This window comes from Balaenoptera physalus (assembly GCF_965194825.1).
Source record: "Balaenoptera physalus genome assembly, chromosome: 16".
Lineage (NCBI taxonomy): Eukaryota > Metazoa > Chordata > Mammalia > Artiodactyla > Balaenopteridae > Balaenoptera > Balaenoptera physalus.
Window position 1 is genome coordinate 24,390,342 of NC_138898.1, and position 15,420 is coordinate 24,405,761.

At 46.9% G+C, this 15,420-nt stretch overlaps 2 protein-coding genes across 11 annotated transcripts in view; one reads left to right on the forward strand and one right to left on the reverse strand.

Moving 5' to 3' along the window:
* The window catches only part of GSS (glutathione synthetase), a 37,969-nt gene extending 22,680 nt beyond the window's left edge, over positions 1-15,289 (forward strand). For 7 of the 8 annotated variants that reach the window (XM_082430251.1, XM_082430244.1, XM_082430249.1 and 4 more), the window contains 7 exons: positions 2,753-2,833; positions 2,931-3,008; positions 4,508-4,574; positions 7,240-7,434; positions 7,921-8,002; positions 9,491-9,680; positions 10,575-11,133. In XM_082430251.1, the coding sequence (XP_082286377.1) occupies positions 2,753-2,833; positions 2,931-3,008; positions 4,508-4,574; positions 7,240-7,434; positions 7,921-8,002; positions 9,491-9,680; positions 10,575-10,698 (817 nt within the window). In that variant the 3' untranslated portion in view covers positions 10,699-11,133. Of the gene's footprint in view, positions 1-2,752; positions 2,834-2,930; positions 3,009-4,507; positions 4,575-7,239; positions 7,435-7,920; positions 8,003-9,490; positions 9,681-10,574; positions 11,134-14,278 lie in introns of those variants that run through there. The other variant, XM_082430248.1, reaches the window with a different exon arrangement.
* ACSS2 (acyl-CoA synthetase short chain family member 2) overlaps positions 11,594-15,420 on the reverse strand; it is a 47,031-nt gene continuing 43,204 nt past the window's right edge. For 2 of the 3 annotated variants that reach the window (XM_082430159.1, XM_082430158.1), the window contains 5 exons: positions 15,310-15,418; positions 13,777-13,845; positions 13,274-13,450; positions 12,616-12,690; positions 11,594-12,475 (listed from right to left, as the gene is read on the reverse strand). In XM_082430159.1, the coding sequence (XP_082286285.1) occupies positions 12,348-12,475; positions 12,616-12,690; positions 13,274-13,450; positions 13,777-13,845; positions 15,310-15,418 (558 nt within the window). In that variant the 3' untranslated portion in view covers positions 11,594-12,347. The remainder of the gene's footprint in view (positions 12,476-12,615; positions 12,691-13,273; positions 13,451-13,776; positions 13,846-15,309; positions 15,419-15,420) is intronic. The other variant, XM_082430160.1, reaches the window with a different exon arrangement.

The window sequence follows — 15,420 nt, forward strand, 5'->3', positions numbered from 1 at the left end:
ACTAACAGTTATTGCTAATGTTAATATAGCATTAATAGTTTACCCTTAATGAGCACCTACTAGTGCCACACTTTGTGCTAAGCTCTTCACATACAGGATCTCATTGAATCTCATTTCAAACACTCTGAGGTAGATATTATTCATCTCCCCCATTTTAAAGATGAGGAAACTGAGGTTCAGAGAAGTGAAGTGCATTGTTCAAGGTCAAGTGGTGAGTTGGTGGTAGAGCCCAGAGTCCATCTCCCTCTAGAACCTGCATTCTTAATCACTTTATTGCCTCCAAGAGAGCCTCTCTGGGCTTGTTAAGCCTCACTAAGACTCAAGAAACCTCAGACTCTGAGCATTTGGAAGTCATCAGACAAATATTTTGTCAAGTAGAACTCTTGGCTAGGTTGTATTTTAAGAGTGAAGCCAGGAGATGGGTCAGCTAGGGAACTGCTGATAGACAAATGCTGCAGAGGGTTTCTCTAGCCAGGCTGTGAATAACATGGAGAGAAAAGACTTGTGTGCTCAGAATTAGGCACTGGTAGGTAGGAGCTGTGGGGTCCCTGAGCCAGGAGTGGATTCCCTCATTTTGAGAGTCAAATAGGCACTTCGCTGACCCAAATATGACCTTTGCTAAAGTCTGTTCTTTTCCCTGAACATCAGTTTCCTTACTTGTAAAACGGGGGTAATAATAATACCTAAAAGGATGGTAGTAAGAATTAAATGAAATCATAGATTTGAAAAATGCTTTAAAAAATTCAGTGAGGGTGGTACTTTCAATAATAACAATAATGATAGTGATAATTACTACCATTTAAAGAGTTTTATTTTACAGAAGAGCAAACGGAGGGCTCAGAGAGGTTGAATAACTTGCCCAAAGTCACACAGCTAGTAAGTTTAGAATTCACGTTTATCTGCCCCTAAAGCCTGTGTTCTCTCTACTACACTGTTCTTCCAAAGGGAATGGTCCCATAGTATAGACTGAAAAACTGAGGTGCGAGCATTTGTAGAGCAGATGAATTTTCATCAATTATCTCATACTTTTTTAAAGAATTTTTAAAAATTAAGCCTGGAAAATGAATTATGATTTCAATTTAGACATTTATTCAAACTCTTTCAAAATATAGTGTCTGTGGTTAGAATGAGTAGGGATAAGAAAAGGGGATTCTTGATATAAAAGGTTGGGAACTATGATCTATTTAACACCCTTATCTTATACATGGGGAAATCAGGGCCCAAGGAAAGAAACTGACTTACCCAAGGGTATACCATAGATCACTGGCAAAGCCAGTACTGGGACTCTGGAGTCCTCATTCCCAGTCAGCATGCTACCACTACTTCACCTCCCTTAGCTGATAACTTTCCTAGACCTGCTGTCAAGAGACTGCTCAGAATTAAAGGCAGGAGGAGGTAGAATATGTTTTCCGAGTCTGAGTCTGATTATTTGGCAGGAGGCTTCATTAACCAGAGCATGCAGTTCCACTTTAACCTACAGCCTCTCCTCCACCTTTTCTTGGAGGTGGGCCAGCCCGGGCCAAGTGCCACCTCCCACTCATGAGCAAAGCAGATCAGGCTACAAAGTAAAGAGCCAGGTCATTGGCCCTCGGGACTCTCTCAGGGCAAGACAGCTTGTGAAAGCACCATTTCTAGGTCGTCTCTCAGATACCCAACTCAAAACCAAGACTGCTTAATGTCATGTCTGACCTCAAGAGATTTCAGGCAGGCCAGGAGAAGGGGCATACTAGGACCTGTGTTTTAGCTAAGTGGAAAGGAGTCAGGCAGAGTGTAGTCCAAGAGGTTCAGATGAGGGAGGGAGAAGCAGAGATAGACAAGAGGCCAAGAATGGGAGGTCAGGAATCCACACTTAAAATCCTAAGCCAAGTCTGCCCACCCAAGAGCTCAGCAAGAAGCCTTGGGCACAGAGCAATACAGCTACAGCAAAAATGGAGTTTGGTACTGCTGAGCAGTGACACTAAGAGAGTCTGGTGGGAGACACCTGGACCTGTTCTTGACAACTGAAAACAGCTTGCTTGGTAGCCAAACAGACAATTCTTTGGCATTAGCATTTCCCTGAGTCCTCGAGCTCTTGCTCCTTTAAGAAACATGTGGATAAGCAGAAAGGAAGAGGCCAGGTAAGCCCCAGTGATCCCATTAATACTGTGGGACCAAACGTGGCCCTGTGTACCTCACAGAAATGTTGGGAGGCCCCAGGAGATAATGCCTTATTCATAGTTTTCTCTATAGTGTTTCTGTAGGATTCCGTTGAGGATTCCATTGAGCTATTCTTTTTTTTTTCTTTCTTTTTGAAAGAATCACACACTCTTTTATTATATGCTTCACAATCTAGCAATAGGGTCATTATCCCCTAACCCCCAGCATTGTTCTTTTACAAAATATTCTTCAGTACTCTTACCTCTTTATTCTTCCAGAAGAACTTGGAATCATTATGTTAAATTCTAAGAAAAAGTCCTCTTGGGTTTTTGAGATGGTTTTAAATCTAAATTTTAATTTGCACAGAAGATTGACATCATTACAATATTTCATCTGCCTACTGGAGAAGGGGCAGAGACATGTCCATTTTTTCAAGTTTTCTATATTCAGGAAATAATGTGTTGTAGCCTCAGGTGTCTATGCCTGAGGCAGTCCTGAGTAGAGAGAATATCTACTCTTTCAGGGAAGCCGTGTTCTCATTCTCACTTCTGAGGGGGTGGGATGGAGGGAAGACAAGATTTGTAGCCACCTTGGGCCACCTGTGCTCTTTCCCCAGCGCTCGGGTGCTACTGATTGCTCAAGAGAAGGAAAGGAATATATTTGACCAGCGTGCCATAGAGAATGAGCTACTAGCCAGGTAAGTAAAGGAGGGGAGACCTCCAGATGTAGCTCCAGGACTGGGGAGAGCCACTCAGAACAGAGCATCCACTCTGAGCCTTGCCCATCTTTCCCAGGAATATCCATGTAATCCGGCGAAAGTTTGAAGATGTCTCTGAAAAGGGGTCTCTAGACCAGGACCGAAGACTGTTTATGTAAGTGTCCAGGGAGCATTCCCCAAGGATCCGATAGAGGGCTGATTTAGGAAACTCATCCTGCTGCCCACTTTCCCTAAATAATCCTTTCTTCTGGGAGATGTGATGGCTTGCTTCCTTCTCTCTGAACTTTAGGGTGAACTCTGAAAATATCCCACCATCCCAGGAAATTTTGGAGAAGCCAAGTTCTGCTTCTAACGGGTTGTATCAGAGCTATTGACATTCTGGATAACCTTGGTTTTCATATGCCTCTGGGCTCCCAAAAGTTTTCTTGTCCTTCTTGGCTGGTCAAGTCAGACCTGGGCAGTTGGGTTGGGCAGTCAAGGAGGAAGAGGAGTAGCCAGCTCATTCTTTGATTGGTCTGGGAGTTGCTCTCTGAGGTCTCATGCAAGACCTCAGAGGGCCTGGATTTGTGTTCCAAGCCAGGCCCTGTGCTTCCCTTCAGGGGCCACCACCAAGTGACTTCAGTATCACATATTTGGGTAGCATTGCTTACAGCACACATATTTAGACCTGGAAATGTGTGATTCTTAAAATTAAGAATCTCCTGGCATTTCACAATACCTTACTATTTTCAAAGTGTGCTTTTATCTTAACAAAGTCATTAATTTACTTTCCAGATAAATCAAACGATATCAAATAAATCAAAGAAAAAGGGAAGAAGTTCAAAAAGACAGTATGTGGCTTAACTAGATTCATATTTTGCATCTCCCCACCCTCACTCCCCTACCATTTAAAAAAATCAGCTACTTTAAGCAGTGTAAATACAAGTGTGCTTTGCTAGCAATATGATTATATATAGCAATATGATTCTGCTGCTCGGTAATTTTGAGCCCACTTTTAAAAAATTTACCTAATTTGATTCCGGTTGCCTTCGGCCTTACTAGAATGACTCTAGATCTGGAATATTAGAAAGCATTCCCCACTGCATACCTCCATTTTTTAGTGGAAGCATTGATGGTGTGGGTGTCTACTTTCATACTTCCAATGAATCCCTGTTCAGGCTACCCCTGTGGACTGACTTTCAAAGAAGCCAAATGCATTTTGATGCACCCTGAAATAGACTGAACCACTGAATACATCAGTGTTATTTTATTTTTATTTTTTATCTTCTATAAGTTTATTTATTTTATTTTATTTATTTTTGGCTGTGTTGGGTCTTCGCTGCTGCACACGGGCTTTCTCTAGTTGGGGTGAGCGGGGGCTACTCTTCGTTGCAGTGCGGGGGCTTCTCATTGTGGTGGCTTCTCTTGTTGCGGAGCACGGGCTCTAGGAGCACGGGCTTCAGTAGTTGTGGCTCGCGGTCTCTAGAGCGCAGGCTCAGTAGTTGTGGCGCACAGGCTTAGTTGCTCCACAGCATGTGGGATCTTCCCGGACGAGTGCTCGAACCCATGTCCCCTGCATTGGCAGGCAGATTCTCAACCACTGCGCCACTAGGGAAGTCCCTGAACACATCAGTTTTAATTTAACACAACAGCTTTCTCCATCCTGTGTTCTAGGGACGGCCAGGAAGTTGCTGTGGTTTACTTCCGGGATGGCTACATGCCAGGTCATTACAGTCTACAGGTTGGTACTTTCTGTTAGACCATTCTTTGCCTCTGGGACCTACCATCGTTCTTCAGAGATTCAACTCAGGTGTCACAACAACCTAGGTTATTTCCTGAGCTCTGGCTTCAGTTCTTCCTCAGGGAACTTGCTGCTGGAACTTCCTATCCTCCCACAAGCTTTTTGCTGCCTCTCACTCTCTACACACAATCTTCTAGAATCTGAATCCTCAGGAAACCACAATGCATCAGCCATTCACACTGTTTGTAGGGATATGCTGGTAAATGTGTAACAATAATCTTTCTGTGGAGACAAGCCCCTATTTGTAGCATTTTCTGATTTCTAGGTTGTAACTACTCCCATCCTGGCCAGTTTCAAAGCTACCCATCTTAACATCTCTGAACAGAGCTGGGAAGAGATGGGTCCAGTCAGCTCTCACTAGCCAATGAAAACCAGTGCCACTACACCACTGACCATTTCCTTCTTGCTAACTCTTACTTCTCTTTTATCTGCATCAGAAAGTTTTTATCTGCTGTCCATTCATGTTAACGACAGTAATGATAATATCACCTTAGCTTGCTATCCTACCAGGTAGTTTCAAAATTACATTCCACATCCACTATTTCATTTAATCCTTATAACCACTGTGTGAGGTGTGTAATTATCCCCATTATATAGATGGAGAAACTAAGGTTTGAGAGATGCAGGTGCTTATCTAAGGTCCCACAGAGAGTTCCCAAACTTTCTGACTCTCAGTCCAGTGGCTTTCCTAGTATATCATTCTCCTCCCCCTGCCCCTAATCCACCGCATGGAGAAGCTAAGAAGCCCTACTTTCAGTTGGGAGAGGGTAAAGGAGAAAATAAGTTAGAAAATACCATAAGCAGTAGTCTGGGGGTCATGAGCATTCGGCTTTGCCTCTGTGTGACCAGGGGCACGTTCCTGACCCTTTCTGGGCTCAGTTTCTGTAAGGTGAGGGAACTACACTAGAAAATAGAGGGAGCTCCTTCCAGATTGATAATTCTTTGAATGTGAGATCCTCCCTAAGGTCCAGCTGTATAGGGATCTGCCTCTTGTCTCCTTTTCAACCTCATTGCATGCCATCCCTCCACCTCACTCCCACCCTGCAGCCACACAGGTTTGTCAATCCCACTGTCTATTGGGAAAATGGATCCTGGTTCCAGGACAAGGGGTTTGGGGAAAGGGCCAAAGAAAACATTATTAACAAGGAGGGAAATTAGTGCATAAGGAGGAGAACATTTTTAGGGAACTGAGAAACTCAGACCAGTTTTAGACATGGAGGTGAATCTGCTAGGCTTAGTGAATTGCTAGGTGACCATGAGCAAGGTCCTGCTCATCTCTGAGTTTTGCCTTCCCTACTTTCCACAATGGGGTACTTTTCTGGATTTTTCTCTGATATTCAGGGTACCTTTAACTCTACCCAGAACATTAGCCTAGTTGTTAGGTGGCTGGGGTTATTGGTGAAGACCAGGCAGAGATGCTGCAGGTGGACTGACTACATCAAAGAAAGGACAGCATGCGTGGGGGGTGAGAGTGGGATGGGGGTGGTGGTGTTGTTCCTCAGGCCATAGCCCCAATCCTGCTATGGGCAGTTTGATGTGGTCTGGAGTCAAGGACAGACTGTCCCTCTAGTGCCTGAGAATGGGGACTAGAGCTGGGAGGCATGATCCTCTGCTGTTTCCCTGCCTCTCACACCCTAAACTCCTGGCCCACCAGACTATTCATCCTGCGATTACTCACCTGCAGACCTTTGCTCATATTATCCTGTTAACCTTAATACCTCTTCCCTGTTGAGTCTCACCTGTCAGACTCTACCTGTCCACTCAATTTCACCTCATTAAACAACAACAACAAATATTTATTGAGCACCTACAAAGCTTCAGGCACTGTGTTAGACACTAGGGATACAACAGGAAATGAGACAGATGAGGGTCCTTATGGAGCTCACAGTTTGGTCAGGGAGATGGTCATCAAAAAGTAAACAAAAGTAGAAAAAATGGTTTTTTCTAGCTGGGGGAAACACTTTGAAACAACAGGGTGAAAACAGAGAATTATGGGGAAACCCACATTAAATAGGGTGGTTTGAGAAGATGACTTTGAGCCAAGATTTAAGGATGAGAGGGATCCAGCCATCCATTAGAAAAGCCAAAATGACAAGATTTCCAGGCAGAGGGAAATGCAGCAAATGCAAAGGCCCTGAGGTGGAAATGACATTTGTGTTTGAGGATTGACAAACCTGTGTGGCTGCAAGGTGGGAGTGAGGTGGAGAGATGGCATGGAATGAGGTTGAAAAGGAGACAAGAGGCAGATCCTTACAGGATCTTATAGGCCGTGGTAAGAAGTTTGTATTTTATTTGTAGTACAGTAGGAAGCTGAGCTCATAAACAAGTGTCCCACCCGTTTCAAACCTCTTCATCAATTGTTCTACACCTTTTCACCTTTTGTCATTTTCCCTTTTAATTATAGTCATGTGTCATTGTGCTAGACCATAAGCTCCAAAAGGGCAAGAATCCTGCATAATAGGAGGGGCCTTACCTGCCTCACAAGGATGTTGCAATGACCCTGGGAGATAATGAATGTGAGGATACCTGGCACCTGATGGATGCTCATTAAAGGTCAGCCAAAGTAAAATAAAGTAGAATTCCATTTGGTTTCTTCTCTCTGCAGAACTGGGAAGCACGGCTGCTGCTGGAGAGGTCATGTGCTGTCAAGTGCCCGGACGTTGCCACGCAGCTGGCTGGGACTAAGAAGGTGCAACAGGAGCTGAGCAGATCAGGCATGCTGGAGGTGTTGCTCCCCGGCCAGCCTGAGGCCGTGGCCCGCCTCCGTGCCACCTTTGCTGGCCTATACTCACTGGACATGGTGCGTGGGCAGCCCGCTTCTCCCACCACAGGCCCCCTAGGTATCAGGGACCCAGAGCCCAATGTGTTGCGGAGGCTGGAACTGGCACTGGGCTGGACTTGGGTCAGTGATGCTCTGAGAAAACCCCTAGAGCCCTTGGAACCCCTAGGGCTGGAATCCACTGTAAGCTCCCACAGCAAAGGTAGAGATGGGGACAGTAACCAGGAGAAGGGGCTGAGGTAGACAGCAAGAATTGAGGAATATCTGTACCCGTTTTCCAGACCTCTTGCTGCTCCTGAACTGTTGCCCAAGAAAGCTTGTTGTCACTGTACTCACTGCTACAGGGGGCTTGCTGGGGTCACATCCAGATAGTAGCATCCAGCCTAACGGGGCTTATGGCTCTTACTCCTGCTCTTCCTCTGATGCTGCTCTACACAACCAGCAGGACCTTGGCTCCTGCCTCTTTGGCCCAAGACTGCTAGTGACTGCTTTCTTGCCTCCTGCCAGGGTGAAGAAGGGGACCAGGCTATCACTGAGGCCATTGCTGCCCCTAACTGCTTCGTGCTAAAGCCCCAGAGAGAGGGTGGAGGTAGGTGGTTCCCCCTTTGCAGGGCTGCTCAGTGAAAGGGGGCCAGCAGGCTGTCACCAGTGCTGATCTGCACTTGCTATGGGCACGGTCCCATGCTCTGGGGGATACAAGAGGAACTGACACATGTCCCCACCTTGGACAGTGTCCCAGGAGACCCTGTGGTCAAGTGCAGTGGAGCACAAGGGAATGTGTGAGGCGAACGTGATAACCAGTACACTACAGAAATGCCCGTGCACAAGGGAATGTGATTAACCAGCACTGGAGGGTTTGGGCAAGTGTAGTCTGAGGTGCCTGTGGGTGAATTGTGGGGAAGCAGGATGGGGGCATATCAGGAGGTTGGATATCTTCCTGCTTAGTTTGAACTCCTTGAGGGCAGGGATCATGTCTGCCTCATGTCTGTCTCCTGACCCAGAGGAGACGGTTTTTGATCTTGGCCTTAAGGGTTAGGTAGGAGTTTCCCAGGTGGGAAAGGGAGAAGAGTATTCCATACAGAAGAAGCAACCTCAGGCATAGGCACTGGTCCGTGAAAGTGTGGTATGTTTGGAGATTAATGAGTAACTGGTCAGGTTGGAGTGCAGTGTGGGAGGTGAGAGAAGGCAGGGATTTGGGTTGGAAAAGATGGTTTGGGACCTGATTATAAAGGACGTTGAATATATGTAGGAAATTGGATTTTATCCTAAGGGTAGTGGGAAGCCATTAGAAAGTTTTAAGGAGGGAAGGGACACATGATTGATCTAGGATCCGTGTTTCAGCCATGGTAGAGCGTGTCCTGGAATGTGGGGAGACACTGGTGGCAGAGAGACCATAGAGGAGACTGGTATAGTTGTCCAGAGAGCAATGTAGAAGGCTGGGCTAGGGCTTATGACAGTGTGGAGTACAAACTGAAGAGACATGTCCAAGTTCATGACAGGTAATGGAGAGGGAGGAGTTAAATGACTCAAGAATGCCTTTCACTTGATTGAGGGTAGGAAGGTCCAGGAGAAGCAGAGTCAGGCAGAAGTAATGAGTTCTGTTTGGACATGCTGAGTTTATTTTGGGAGCCCATGGGATATCTGTGATGTCTAGAGCAGGGAGCTTTAGTTAGAGATTTGGGAGTAAACAAGTTATAGGATATAGATGAAGCCTTGGAAGAGATCTCCCTGAAAAAAAAGTATATACATGGAGGAGAGAACAAGGGTGAAGGACTGATTCCTTGGAAACCCCAATATTTAAGAGGGGCAGGAGCCAGTCAGGAAGGCTGAGAAGGAACAGCCATAAAGAGGTAAGAAGAGAACCAGGGCAGGATGGTGTGGTGGAAGGTGTGTTTGCTTGTATAAGAGCTCTCCTGTTAAGGTGACATTTCCTCCTTGGAAGCCAGGCCTGCCCTGGGTTCACTGAGCTGGTGTCAGGAACGGAGGTTCCTGACTTGCCCACATGGCCCTAGAAGTGGGAGCACAGGGTGGAGAAGGTGGGGAGATGGTCCAGGGTGACTGCTTGGTGGAATTGCAGGTAACAACCTATACGGGGAGGAGATGGTACAGGCCCTGGAGCGGCTGAAGGACAGTGAGGAGAGAGCCTCCTATATCCTCATGGAGAAGATAGAACCTGAACCTTTTGAGAATTGTCTACTGCGACCTGGCAGCCCTGCCCGAGTGGCCCAATGCATTTCAGAGCTGGGCATCTTTGGGGTCTATGTCAGGTGAGCCAAGCAGTGTGTTTCCTTATCTAGTAAATGAGGCCAAGGATCCAAGATCTGCCCACCTCACAAGGCTATCAAATGAAGCCCAGATGAGAAGTGCTTTGAAACTATAAAGGAAATTCCAAGTAGTATCAAGATGGGTGAGAAAATAACCCTGGACTAGGAAACCCCAGGGAAGAAAAGAATTTGGGTCCAGTCCCAGGCCACTGGGGATTCTGGGAAAAGGTGGGATGGGCCAGCTAGAGGATACTCAGTGTCTTTGAAAAGCTGACTGGCCCCTGGGTTTGGATTTGAGCACTAAAGAATCAGGAAGAGGAAGACTGGGGAATTTGTAAGGAACAGTTCCTGGTCCCTCATACCACTTCCTGCAAAATACTCACGCCACGGTCAGCACAAGGAAGGAATTCCAGATCCTACCATGCTCCCCACCAGAGCCTGCCTTCTCTATAATCTTCCCCTCCAACCACTCCCCTTACAGCATCTCTTCCGGCAAGTTCCTCCCCAGCCCCCCACCCCACCCCCACCACAGCCATCTTGAGAGAGAGGTAGGGAAGGAAATTTACAGCTACAGAACATGAAACGTGAGCCTGGCATCATGCTAAGTGCTGTTCCTGCTTTATTCAATCCTTGTGACCATCTTGCAAAGTGAGAGGTATTATCCCTATTTTAAACTGAGGAAATTGATATTTAGAAAGGCTGAGTAACTTGCTCAAAGACACAGAGCTAATAATATCCAAGCTAGGATGCAAACCCAAATCTGATTCAAAAATCCTAGCACTTTCTCAGGTGTAGTCAGTCACCCATGTACAGCTCAGCTGGGACCAGTGAAGGTCTTGGGTTTGAGGGCTGAGTCCAGGTGATGGAGTTGTGTGTCTCCTGCTCCCATTTCTATAGGCAGGGAAAGACACTTGTGATGAACAAGCACGTGGGACATCTGCTTCGAACCAAAGCCATCGAGCATGCTGATGGTGGTGTGGCAGCAGGAGTGGCAGTCCTAGACAACCCATACCCTGTGTGAGGACACAGCGAGGCCTGCCCAGACTTTACTTGAAAGACCTTCTATCCTTTGTACTTATCATTCCTCTCCTAGCCCTCCTGAGGGGCTGCCCTCCCCTTACCTTGGGAAGGTTGATCTCTTCTACAGATTTCCAGGGTCTTCATGGAAGGGTCAATGCTGGGTACCTTCCCCACAGCTTTCCCATCTGAGAACCAGAAAAGCTGTTTCCCTTAGGTGCGATCTAGAGGCCCGTAAATCCTCAGGGTGTGGGTACAGCTGAAAAGAAGCTGATCTGAGGTAAGGGACCATAACACTGCCACCCTCCTGTTAGCCCATTATCAGCCTTTCCAGCAAGTTCCAGTGTCTGACTTGGGATAGGACTGAGGGGTAGGAGGAAAAGGGTAGAGGGGCACAGGCTTTTCCCACCTCTGCCTTAAATAAAACTACTTTGCTGATTCTGTGATTCCTTGGTTTGTACATTTAGGGGAGGGAGAAGCTATAATCCGAGTCGGCCCACTTCAGGTAGATTGGAGCAGGGGAAGTAACTTGGCTGTAATCAGAGTCTCCCTAGCTCCTGACCCTATGGATAGGACCCTGAAATTTCAATCCTTAGTCACTCACTAATGCTCCCACAGGATCATAGGGAAGAGAGAAGGTCTCTAGCAGGAGCCCAGGAGGGAAGGCAACCATGATGGGACATCACAGTTGTAATCTTGCTTCATTTGCTTTCCTGATTAGCTCAGAAGCTTGTCAAAAGGCCTGGAAGCCCTGCCTAGCTCTGCCTAAACCAAAAGTTCTAGAAGGTGAATATTGGGGTATTCCTGAGGAAAACCACTCCCCTTCCCATCCCCCACACAAGTCAGAACAGCTAGCAAGTACACAGCCTGTAAGATAACCAAGAAAGCAAGTCACCACCTTCTTGAGGTCACAGACTTTATTCCTACAACCACAGGGCTTGAGTACAATAGGCAAGAAAAGAGAGCTTCGTCTGAGAATGTCTCTCATGGGCAAGACTCTGTTCAGGGGAGGGTGGGAAAAGAGGACAAGAAAATCAAGCTCCTCTGGTCCTAGGAACATAACACATTTACTCCTGCTAAGACACAAATGATCTGAAAACCCTGTGGAAACTGAACCTGCCTGCACAGCCTCTGGAACAAATGGCAGACAAGCCATCTAGCACAAAAGGGAATTCAGACCCATAACAGAAGCAGCAAAGTGTTTAAAAAAATAATAATCAATTGTTCCAGGACTCACAAACAGGCATTTCTAAGGGCAAGTGCATGCCCAAAATAAGTACTCGTGCTTCCTGAGAGAGCTGACATAGCATTACAGAGTTGCTTCCCTGCTTCAGTCTATGCCCTCACTTGCCCACTGAACACTTAACTTGGGTTTGGGATATGACCTTCAGGTCCCTGTCCTGGGCGCTAATGGCTCTTTGCAGTCTAGGGGCACAGTAGCCTGAGGCTGACCTGGGCCCTGTCCCATCTGCCTGGCAGTCGCAGGAAGTTGCCTGCACCCAGAGGCAAAGCTCGTCCTCAGTTCCAGATGGCTCGTCGGGGAGGTGGTGTGGGTCAGCACAGGCCCTGAGTACTCCTGGATGGGGGCAGGGAGGGTGGGCAAAACTTCGGAAAGCCAAGCGGGGGGAATCCTGGTAATGGGCAGGGTCCTGTTCACTGGATGGTCAGGCAACGGTGGCTGAAGAGCTGGGTGATGACGGATGGATCAGCCACAGTGGACATGTCCCCCAGGTCGTGGTCATTCTGAGCGATCTTCCGAAGCACCCGCCTCATGATTTTCCCTGGGGGACCACAGGCTTCTGGTTACCTGGTGACAGCACTGACCCATTCCAGCCCTGCCAAAAGCTTCCATACACACACACTCCACCACCGCTGGGCCTTGGCCAATCCAGTCCCAATCCCTCAAGGCCTCTGAACATACCTGAGCGGGTTTTAGGCAAGCTGGGTGCATTCTGGATGTAATCCGGTGTGGCAATGGGGCCAATCTTTTCTCTAACTGTAACCAACAAATCATTATGCATTTTTTCAGTACCCTTAGCCAGGCTGCCCAAAACCAAGGCAGAGATGGCTTTGTTTCCACCCTATTTCCTCTTCTAGGTTTTGCCCACAATCATTCTCAGGCTCATTTCTGTCTTCCTCTCTTTTAACACGTTGTCTCTTTATGCTCTCATTTTATATTAATTCACGTTCATGGAACTCAAGCTCTAGAATCAGCCTGCTAGAGTTGAAATTCCACTTTACTAGCAGTATGGCCTTGGACAAGAGATTTAACTTTTCTGAGCCTCAATTTCTTCATCTTTAAAGTGAGAGCAACAATAGGATCTATTTCATGGAGGTGATTATAGACATTAAATAGATTAATGCATTTAAAGCACTTAGCTCAGTGGTGGCACAGAGAAAGAATTCTATAAATGTCAATCATTATTAACCTAGTAGAGACTGGGTGGGAAGAGGGTAGTTAGCCCCTAAGGCCCCCTGGGGTCTGTTTGTGGTTTGAGAAGCAGCTCACTATAGCCCTTCCCCAGCAACCTGGGCCATCAGGACAGACCTGGCAATCCCTGCCCAGGGAAGCTCCTTACTCTGCTTCTTGAGCTCCTCAGTGAGGGTGGAGCTGAAGGTATGGCCATCGCACAGGGTGACAAAACAGTAGAGGCATTCGCCCTTCACAGGATGAGGGTGGCCAACCACGGCTGCCTCTGCGACAGCCTCATGTTCCACAAGTGCTGACTCTACCTCTGCCGTGCTCAGCAGGTGTCCTTGTCAAGGGAAAGGAAGTGCCATGAGAGAGATCCCAGTCCCTGTTCCATCTGTCCCAATAAGGCAGTCCTGGTCTGGTCAAATGGGGAAGGCCTTTCATTCATTCCTCATAGGACATACTTCAGTTGTCCCACCATCCTGGTTCCACTCCTCCGGGTACATTTCAATGTTTATCACTCTTCTTCCAAAACCTGGGTCCAGAACTGAATGCTGTACTCCAGGCATGGTCTGGCCAAAGGATATCCTGGCTCTCTCAGAAGGATTTGTCTGGGAGTTGCTGGGAAAGAAGGGTAAATAAGAAGGGAAAATGGTCCCTGGCCCTTACCAGATACATTCAGCATGTCATCAATCCTGCCAGTGATCCAGTAATAGCCATCCTGATCCCGCCGGCAGCCTGGGAAGAGAAGAAATGTGCAACATAATAAGTACCCCACAGTAGGATACAAGATCCACATTACCAAACTGTTACACCCACAGCAGTAGCTCCTAACAAATCTTCCTGCTTCTGCTCTTGCCTGCTGTGGTAGCAGGCTCCAAGATGGCCACACTGATCTCTACCTCCTGGTATTCATACCCCTGCGTAGTCCTCTTTCTCAGTGTACTAGGGTTTGTCTTGTGATCAGTCGAATTTGGCAGAAATGATAGGATGTCATTTCTGAGATTAGATTATAGAAGACTGTGGCTTCTGTGTTGGTTGCATTCTCTCAGATTACTTGCTCTGGGGGAAGCCAGCTGTCATGAGTAGCCCTATGGAAAGGTCCATGTGGCAAAGAACTGAAGGTTCCTGCCAAAAGCCACTTGAGTGAGCTTGGACGTGTGTCTTCCAGGCTCAGTCAAACCTTCAGATGACTACAGCCCCAACCACAGGTTGACTGCAACCCACGAGAAACTCTGAATGACAACCACCAGCTAAGCCACTCACAGATTCCTGGTCCTCAGAAACTGTATGAGATAATATAATATTTGTTGTTTTAAGCTGCCACGTTTGGGGGTAATTTGTTCCGTGGCAATAGATAACTAACGTACTGACCTGAAGTCTATTCTCCATAAAACAAGCAAAGTTATTTTCTAAATAATAAATAAATTCTTATCACTTCTCTGCTTAAAACCCCTGATGGTCTCCCACTGTACACTGGATAAAATCCAAACTCCTCACCATGGCTCACGAGGCCCTATCTTATCTCCTTCTCCAACTTGATATAAAATTCTTCCCCTTGCTCACTACATTCCAGCTACACAGCTTCAGTCTGTTCCTCAGACATTCTAAGCTTGTGTCTCGCTGGTACAGAACATTCATTCTTACTCCAGATTTTCCCATGCCTGCCTCCTCCTCACCCTTCAGGTCTCTGGTCAAATGTCACTTCAGAGAAACCTCTCACCATCCCATCTATGGAGGCCATCCCTGCAGTATTTATTTGCTGAATTTATTGCCTGTCTCCCCTTACTAGAATGTAAGCCCCATGAGAGCTGTACTGTGCTTAGATAAGTACATGGACATAGTAGGTGGTCAATAAATATTTATGGAAGAATGGATTGGTGGGTGGACACATGGGCAAACATAGGCTCCAGACATGAGGATACACATGACATAGTAATACATACTGCCATATGCCCCATCTCTTTCAGCCTAGCAGCAAGGGAAATAAGAACTTTTTCCCTCATACATCAAATCTCAGATGGCACCATGCTGAGTGCCCTCCTGCAACACTCATTCTTGTTCTTATAATCTTCTCTGTAGTTCTGACTGAATATTAGACACTGATACATAAGACACATCCCTAACCAACTCTTCTTGGAAATGAAAGGGGACAGTACGTATCTCGGTGGGAGGTTTGGGAAGGGGATAGCCAAGGCTCACCATCTCCTGTCACATAGTACCCGGGAAACTTCTTAAAGTAGGTGGTCTCAAAGCGTTCATGGTTCCCATAGACTGTGCGCATGATCCCTGGCCAGGGCTGCTTGAACACCT